Consider the following 8,339-nt stretch of genomic DNA (forward strand, 5'->3'; position numbering starts at 1 on the left):
TTATTTCTGTTTAGGAGTAATCTTCCTTATATATGGATCACAAGAATGGGAAATAGAAAGATTCAGCTGTATTTCTCCTGGCATTAAACAGGGAGCTGGTTTTCTCAGGAAACATCAGTTACCCTTATTTTTCTTTGTGTCTTACCTCTAACCATTGGACACTTCTGTAATAATTGTGTGCTAGTAATTTTGGGGAGTACTTCAGCTGGGGACAAAGGTATTTGCAGAATTTTGTAAAAATTACACGAATAAACTTCAAGTATGTTTGAATATAGTTTTCTACAACACTGGATATGGACTCTCCTTGAAATTATTACCAGTTATAATATATGGGAAAGAAGGCATTTTAAGTATGTGTAGCATCCTTAAATGCTCTTCTGTCTTGCTGTCACTTTTAAGATGCTTTTGCTTTATATCTTAAACTCGCCTCCCAGTTCTGATTTTTATCTGATGATTATGTGGGGCCCTGGGTAGTTAGTCCCATTTGACATATCTATTGTGGGCTTTAGTAATAAGATGGCGGGTGGTGGATTGCATTTCCTGGGTGCGTACTTTTCATGAGACACCTTTCAGATGTGTTTTGTTCACTTCCTTTGCAAGAAAGAATGTAGTCTATTAACTTCATAGAAGACACTGGTTTATTCTCAGAATCCCAGTAATGGAATTTCAATGCAGTTTTTCTAAGCTTAATGTGTTTTTTCAAACCCTAACATTTTATTCAGAAGAACAGTACAGAATACTTTATTCAGAAGAGTATTTGAAAACAAAGTCAACACACATTCTTCCTAAAGTTAACAAAATGAATAAATGATTATTACTGTTTGTGATTTACTATGAAATCTTAAGCTGTTGATACAGTCAGAAACCTAATTCCTTATCATTTGTGGAAACACTTCTAAATGTTCATGCTTAATTTCAGCTTCTATTTCGCTGGGTCACCAACGACTGCTGCAATTGAGTAAGAAAAGGGACTGAGGAGAACAGCAATGGAGTAATGTCGATAACCACTATCATTAGCTGTGAACACCACCTGGAAAAAGGAAAAAAAAATACAAGAAAATTAGAAGTGATCTCTAGATATGAGCCTAGATGGGAACCATTGTGATAATTTTATCTAATCTCCCACAGAACTTTGGAAATATCTCTTGTGGTGATTTGATCAGTGTGATCTATGACTGCCAGTCACACACAGTTTTTCCACTCATTAAGTATTCTTTGTTAGAATCATACAGGTCATTTATATTTAAAATTTTATCAAATATATTTATTACCCAAATTGGGGTTTCCTTGTTTGTACTCATAAATGGCAACCAGATAGTTACTACAGTAACTATCATCAGGCCAATATATGAAGCAATGACTTTCTGCTAGATGTGTAAGTAGGATTATAGAGAAGGACTGCATTAGTTCTTCGGCCGCAACATGATAATGACCTTATGTATGCATGATTTACAACAGCCCTTTTAACATCTTGCCCACCAGCTTATGTCCTGTGCTTTGATTTCTCCCTGTATACATAGCAGATTATTTTGTGTTGTGAGGCAATGGGTTTCAATTTTTGAAATAGATGCAGTTTAACATTCTGTGATGTATAACATGTGTTCCTTTCAACATTAATAAAAAAGATGCACGTGAAACAACCAGTGAAATGACCAAAACATGATCCCAACTGAGGCTTATTTTTAAGAAAGGAGGCTCTTACACTTTGGGTTGAATTCATTTCTAGCTCGGAATATAGACTTAAACATTATCCTGATATATAATCAGTTTACTTGCACGTTGTAGATCTTTCATCTTCCCTCTTATTTCAGCTATCACAGAAGGCAAGACTGTCCAGCATTAACCTTCATTATTGTCTAGAATAAGGATGTCATCAATTTCAGGGTGGCAGAAAGAAAATTTAACCCAGGTGTTGGCCACCTGTTCTCCAAGGAGATGGGGATGGCTGTTTGAGCAGCAGTTGCAAACGGTTCAGCTGGTGGTGCTTACTGATCTGTCGCAGTCTCACCAACAATGAATTCAGGACTTCTGCCGCTACTGAAAGCTCATATGATAGGGCTAATGCTGTGGAGGGGAAGGGGACAAGGAGTCCCAGACTCTGCAGCTGACCTCGGTAGGTGGTCTGGACCACCTTCATCTAACCAGTTTATCTGTCCCATGCAAACTGAAAAGGCCTGTTGCACTTTGTAAACTGAGGATCCAAGCATCCAGAACAGAGCTCATACTTCCGTTGTCTTTAAAAATCTAAGCTATAAACTTTGCCTGCAGTTGTACAAATACTGGATCCAAGAGGCAGAAAAATCCTACTCCCAAGAGTACTCCACCTGTTGTTCTCCCTCAGGTGTCTAGAAGTAGTCGCAGAAAGAATCACAGGCTGCAGTAGAGGTAGAAAGGTAGGAGGACAGAAAACCTTTTAATGCATGTAAGAGCTTGGTGAGAGTTACGGGGAACCTAGTAACTAAGTTCTCTCATGAGTGTGTTGTTACAAAGCGTTGAGACTGGATTTGAAGTGTTAATGTGAAAATACTTTAAAGTGAAAAGAAAGTTCAAAACATGCAATTAGTAATTGAAGCCTCGACATATAAAGTGTCTTTATTCTAAAGTACAGGAGAAAATGAATACTCACATCAACATAGTGATGGAAAGGATTCAAGCCTAGTCTCTTCCAATACGAGGCTGTGTCAAGCTCAATCTTGTATATCCCTGCTGCAAAGTGTTCTTTAGTTGTGAGTTCCTGGGACTCTCCGTTGTCATCGGTTTGTCTGTGTGACGACAGAAGAATGCACTTTTATATTTTGGTTAAAAGCATGAGAAAAATGCAGTTCTTAGCAATTGAACTTGAGTGATGTCGAGTAGCTTAAGTAATATGATGAATACTTCTATTGATCTGGAATGCTTACGTCCATCTGTATTATGGATGCTTCAGAGCTTATCTTTGCATTTGCTACTTCCACGATTGCCACAGCAGATGGCTGCCTGCCATGTCACTACTCTGCATGGTTTGGGGGTGAGCCAGAAGCTGGCATTATTGTTCATAGACTCTTGGCAGAGTCTTGTAGTTAATTAAATGAACCCACTCAGAGGGAAAACTTCACCACCACTGTAAGCAATGTGGAAGCTCTATGATGCACTTACTGTGCAAGTAAGTATGGTCAACTCTCTTGATTTTTTCCATAGTTTTCTTATTTATTTAAATGCATTGAGTTGCTTTATCAGTATGAATATTTTTTACAGTTGGCTATCTGAAATTTGAGAGCTGTTATTTGAAATGATGGTAGGTCAGCCAACAGTGTAGTCTGTGGAATTCCCTGTTGTCTGTATTGATCAGTTGGTTTTCCATCCTCAACAAACAGATGGGTTTGTTTGATTTAAAGATGCTATCAGTGCTCTCCGAGGCCATAGTACTGACTTGAAACTATAGACCTTTGAACGCCAACCAGTTGGGGCTCCAGAACCAATATTGAATGCTGTCTCTCAAACATGTCTCTTAGATGAAACCTATTTCTGTGAAATAAGTTATATAATACTAGTTTTTTGGTTGAGTAGGTTGTCCACAACTGACAGTGCTGCTAGTGCCTGGTTTTAGCAGTCACAAACCACTGTTTGGTGTTTTAGCTGCCAAATATTTTTCTGAACATACTTTATTCAAATTGCACGCGGAGAAAAATAAAGAATTGAAGGGGTTTTATGTCATTGTCCAGTGCGTTACTTAGAATTTGTGCTTTAATATAGCTTAGAACTATGAAGTCATAGAACACCACTTGTATCTTACAAGATGTTCTGTAGTCAGTTATCAGATTTTTTTTTATCTGTTCAAATGTCTCTATTTTTTCTTTGTCATAGATTGATCATTGTTAGATAACTGTTCATTTCGCTAATAAGCTTTCTCAGCTGAAACCAAACATATCTTTAACTGAAAACAGTTATTTCAGAATCTCTTGCTACCATTCAATTATTTACAAATTAACAAGGCTGGAGAAGTTGATTTAGTGTTATCATGACTTTTGCATACCTCACGTTAAGGTTACTATGTTCTTTGTTTCAAATGATAAGTATATTTTTAAGGCTTCAGTCAACATCTAAGATCAGATTTGAAGATAAGTGAAATGGAAAATTTCACGCATTCCCAGTGACAGAATATGTGTGAAGCTATCTTTTCAGTTAAGGGGCAATTCAAGTAGGACAAGGTGAATAGATTGTTCTTCCCCATCTTGTACAAATACGTGTGGCCTTAACTGTAGCTGTATTTTTCAAAGGGACATACAAAAGCACTGTTGCTTCTGCTGGCCTGCGGCTCTACAACATCAAAAAACCACTTACGTACAGTTTCTCAGGGACTTTCTAGAAATGGTCTGAGTCTGGGATCCCACTATTGAAATTGCTGCACTATGCCAGCTTTAGCCCTTATGAGCCCTATCTCACTTTTTAAGCTAGAATATACTGTTAACAGACCTGGAAAGGTCTCAGGTGAGACTCGCAACTATCTTGAGTAGATAAGTGTGGAAGTGGGATGTTGCTTATTGAGTAAAGAATGTTCATTCTGTGTACTCCCCAATAATTTTTTCAACTTCATTTCAGATTATACTTCAAGTAAAAATTGGTTTGGGATTTCTAAAGTGTTAAGATAATTAGAAATTCCCTCAATTTTAGTATAAGTAATCTACATTTGAAATTCTACAATTATATTTTTTTAAAAGACATGGCAGCATTTAAATATCTGGGAGATTATTTTTTTTTTTTTAAGATGTAATTGCTTCTCTTAGGGGGAGGAGGTGAGAAAGCTTTATCCCCAAATTTTCTTTTTTTAGCTGATTCCATTTTCTTGACGCAAAGAAGACTATCAATTATGATGTGGTATGTGTTCAAAACAGGTCCCTGTTTTCTTTTTAAGGCTGTAGTGTTGTATGAAATGAAAATGCAGTTAGAAAGAAGGAAAACAGCCAATAAAGGGAGGATTCTCAACCGGAGTCTCAGTTTCAAACTAAAAAGGTCTTCCTGGTTCTTCTGGTAACAATACAGCAGTTGATTAGTGGGTACTAAAAGGTAATACAATCCTTTGTAGTGAAATTGAAGGGAAACGATGATTGAATTAAAGGATAGTTTCACATACTTTCTTGTGCTCTCAGTAATTATAAAGCATTATAAAACCATTTTGGTAGTTGAAATTGTAGTATAGTTAAAAGACAATTTGCAGCAAATTCATTCAATAGTATATTTCCTCTGAGTAAGAGAGATGTGTTTGTTAGAGAATATGAAACTGTTTTCAACTATTTGGCCTCTTCCCATTGCCTTTCTCTTCTTTCACTCATTATTTTGATATGACTTACTTCGAATTTAACAGTTGCCAAGCTCCATCTGCATCTTCTTTATATAACTTAAGTAGAACATTTTGAGCTGGACTTCCTCGGACTGAATCCAGAATTTTTATAAAAAGAGGATGCTTGGAGTCATCAGAGTCCTTCAGGTAGGAAGAGAAAAGTTTTATGTTGTAAGAAAGGCAAGCAATTGTGTGTAATAAAGCAGTAAGGAACATGATTCTTTAGATCTACAGAATATACCATATTTTCCTCAATGAAATCGCTGTGTACTGAAGAAATACAGCCTGAAGCTGTCCGGGCTGGATCCAATGGAACTAGGGAGGAAGATGTCGGGAGGAGGGTAGCCATGTTTGCTGGGGGAGGCACTGTGGCTGTGTGTGAGAAGCCATTCCTGTTTTCTCTTTGGCATGGCTTAGCTACACATCATCTCCAGCATGAAGTTGTAACTAAATTGTGACCTCAACAGGAAATAATTAAATCATCAAAGGTAGTAGGAATGTTTAAAAATCTGGCAACTCTTCCTCTGGATTTTGAAGTGGCAATTCGAGCACAGCTTTCTGGATTTGAGAGCCTCTGATGTTGTGTTGCCATAGAGTTATCTTAATTCTGCTGTAAACTTGATGAGCACCACATGGGGACTCTCTCCTGATACCATGTTGGATCAGATTTGTCAGCCCTTGGCAGCTGTGCAGAGATCGGAGAGGAAAACCTTTCAAGGGTGGGATGGCTGTAGTTTCACTCCCAACATTTTCATCGCAAGCAATGCTTATGCCCTCATGTTTTACCTATTCAAAGGTAGAGCTGAATCAGGGCTTTGACCTTCCATTAACTAATTCTGTAGGTGAAAAGTGAGACAATAGAGCTTTGTGGAAGGTGCTAATCTGGGATGAGCTCAAAATAGCAATCATTGATCTTCATTTAATCATTGCATAATGAATTGTGTTGGAGATACTAAAAACTAAGAGCCTTTTCTTACATCCCTTCTTACAGTCTGTGATGTGCTGAACCATCCCATCGGCCAGGAACCCTGCCCTATGTCAGACCAGCATATCAGCATGTGTCTGTACTGCCTGTGCCCAACTCCTCAGGCTCCCTTTCTGGAATGCGCATGCTCCTCGCTACTGTTTTGAGACATTGACAAGGGAGGCTCTAGTGGCACCACCTATTTTCCAGGCTTTTACACCCACCCGGGGAGCTCAATGAAAGTCTGCTTCCTCACAAAGGTTCATCAGGTATTCATTTTCCCAAAGAGCAGAGCTTGACTGGAAGAACAAGTAGGAAGGAAGAAAGAGAGACAGGTCTGTTCTAGGAGAATTGCAAGCTGAAGCGTCTGTGCCTCTAGCTGGCTTTGCTGGAATAAATGAGGCCTCTGGAATGGTGGGATCTTGGCTTTGGCTCTGTTCTTTGCTTGCATCAATGAGTGTTGAGATCCCGTTTTGCTTGCGTGGGGTAGAGCAGTAAGGGAGAGGACTACAGAAGGCATTTCTTCAGCATGGATCTCATGACGGGAGATCAAATCCCTCACAAGAGGAGCTTGTTCATTGTGTTAGAAGACCTGTTAGTTACTTTTCAACAGGCCCAAGGCTTTTTTTTGTAGGGAATGTGATATTTTTTTCCTTTCTTCTCTTACATTGTTTTTCACATAGTTGCTGAGTCTAATGACAAGTGCTGCTTCTCTAACCACAAAGGCCTCTCAGTAGTCACCAGAGAAGGAGAAAGAAGAAGCAGAAAAAGAGCAGGAGGAGAGAACTATAGTCAATACATACCATAAAATCAAAATAATTGCAATAAAATGGAATATTCTATTTTTCATTTACACTAATTAAAGTATGAAAAAAAGGCAAAAAAAAAAAAAAAAGCTGGGACTACATCAGTATGAAGAACCTAAATCTTGAGACACTTACCGGTGGTGTAGCTTCGGAGAAAAATGCCAGGCCAGCTAAGAAAACAAGAAATACTGAATGAAAAGCCATTTTGCCTACTACTAGGAAGTCTCGGCGTCAGCAAGTAGAAACTGGTGGGATCGGTGATTTTTATATCAAGGCCTCTAAAATGAGGCTACTTATCAGAAAACCCATATGACTTTCAACATGCCAATTCACACTATTTACTTAGTAAACAATGAGAAAATAAGTAACCCATACAAACATGAACCTTGTCTGCAAAAAAAGTCCCTTCTATCGTTGCCTGTGGAAATATTGTGAATATTGCCTAGCTCAACTGCTATGATCTGTTTCTTGGAAACAATGTCTATTCTGTTTTATTTTTCTCTTTTTGTTGAAGAACGGTGCTGGATAGATCTCATAGTTGAGAGGAATAAAAATTTGTTGTCAACTCAGCCATTTCAGTATCCGTGAGAATTTCACTGTGGTTATAGCTTGGCTTAACTGACTCACCCATGTTTATGTATTATGAGATGTCTCTCTGTGGTGGCCTCGCCCCCACCTCTGAGAAAAGGTAAGTGGATAATGTGTGGGCTATCTAGTTATCTTATGCATTCCTCTGGACGAAAAAAGATGTTACTTTTGGTTTCCAGCACGATAACTATATACCTACATGTCCATTTCTGGAGCACAGTGAAACAGTGTTTTAAGTCCTGTCACTTTACTTGTGCCTTAGATTCAGTACAGGCTCAGGACTTTCCCTGTATGACTGCAAGTCAGCCCCCACCAGAAGCATCTGCTTCATTTTAGAGAAAAGTTATTTCTTGAAATGAAACTTTGTCATTTTGATCTTTGGTTAGACACATGTGCACTCTCTTACTAGGTTTATCCTGTCCTCAGGTAGATGACTACATGCAGAGCAGTTTTTTGTTTTGTTTTTAAAGACTACACTTGTATGAACATATTTGTGTCCAGTTTCGAGGACTAGGCTTACCCCACTGCAAATCAAACTTACTGCTTTTCAAGCTCTAGGAATAGCAATATCCCATGAAATCTTCATGCTTTAAGATGGGTGCTGTTTTGGAACTATTTGAACTGCTTACAAGAGTTGTGTAACCACAGTAGTGTCCAGGAATGA

The 8,339-nt window shown here is 38.3% G+C and overlaps 1 protein-coding gene across 1 annotated transcript; it reads right to left on the reverse strand.

The window, feature by feature from the left end:
• Positions 1-922: 922 nt before the first annotated feature.
• On the reverse strand, positions 923-7,291 carry LOC104287300 (transthyretin-like). The gene is made up of 4 exons (XM_009885984.1): positions 7,223-7,291; positions 5,328-5,458; positions 2,627-2,762; positions 923-1,030 (listed from the first exon to the last, which is right to left on the reverse strand). The coding sequence occupies exons 1-4, from the start codon at positions 7,289-7,291 to the stop codon at positions 923-925; spliced, it is 444 nt and encodes a 147-aa protein (XP_009884286.1).
• Between the last annotated feature and the right edge of the window lie 1,048 nt (positions 7,292-8,339).

Source organism: Charadrius vociferus, unplaced genomic scaffold (genome assembly GCF_000708025.1).
Source record: "Charadrius vociferus isolate BGI_N301 unplaced genomic scaffold, ASM70802v2 scaffold75, whole genome shotgun sequence".
In the NCBI taxonomy this organism is placed as follows: Eukaryota; Metazoa; Chordata; class Aves; order Charadriiformes; family Charadriidae; genus Charadrius; species Charadrius vociferus.

What these genes read in the sequence shown, in the direction of transcription:
- LOC104287300 (XM_009885984.1), bottom strand. Translation starts at nt 7,291, where the DNA reads ATGGCTTTTCATTCAGTATTTCTTGTTTTCTTAGCTGGCCTGGCATTT. An exon ending in TCTCCGAAGCTACACCACCG is followed by an intron (nt 5,459 to 7,222) that starts GTAAGTGTCTCA and finishes TCCTACCTGAAG; the next exon opens with GACTCTGATGACTCCAAGCA. An exon ending in TGGCAACTGTTAAATTCGAA is followed by an intron (nt 2,763 to 5,327) that starts GTAAGTCATATC and finishes GTCGTCACACAG; the next exon opens with ACAAACCGATGACAACGGAG.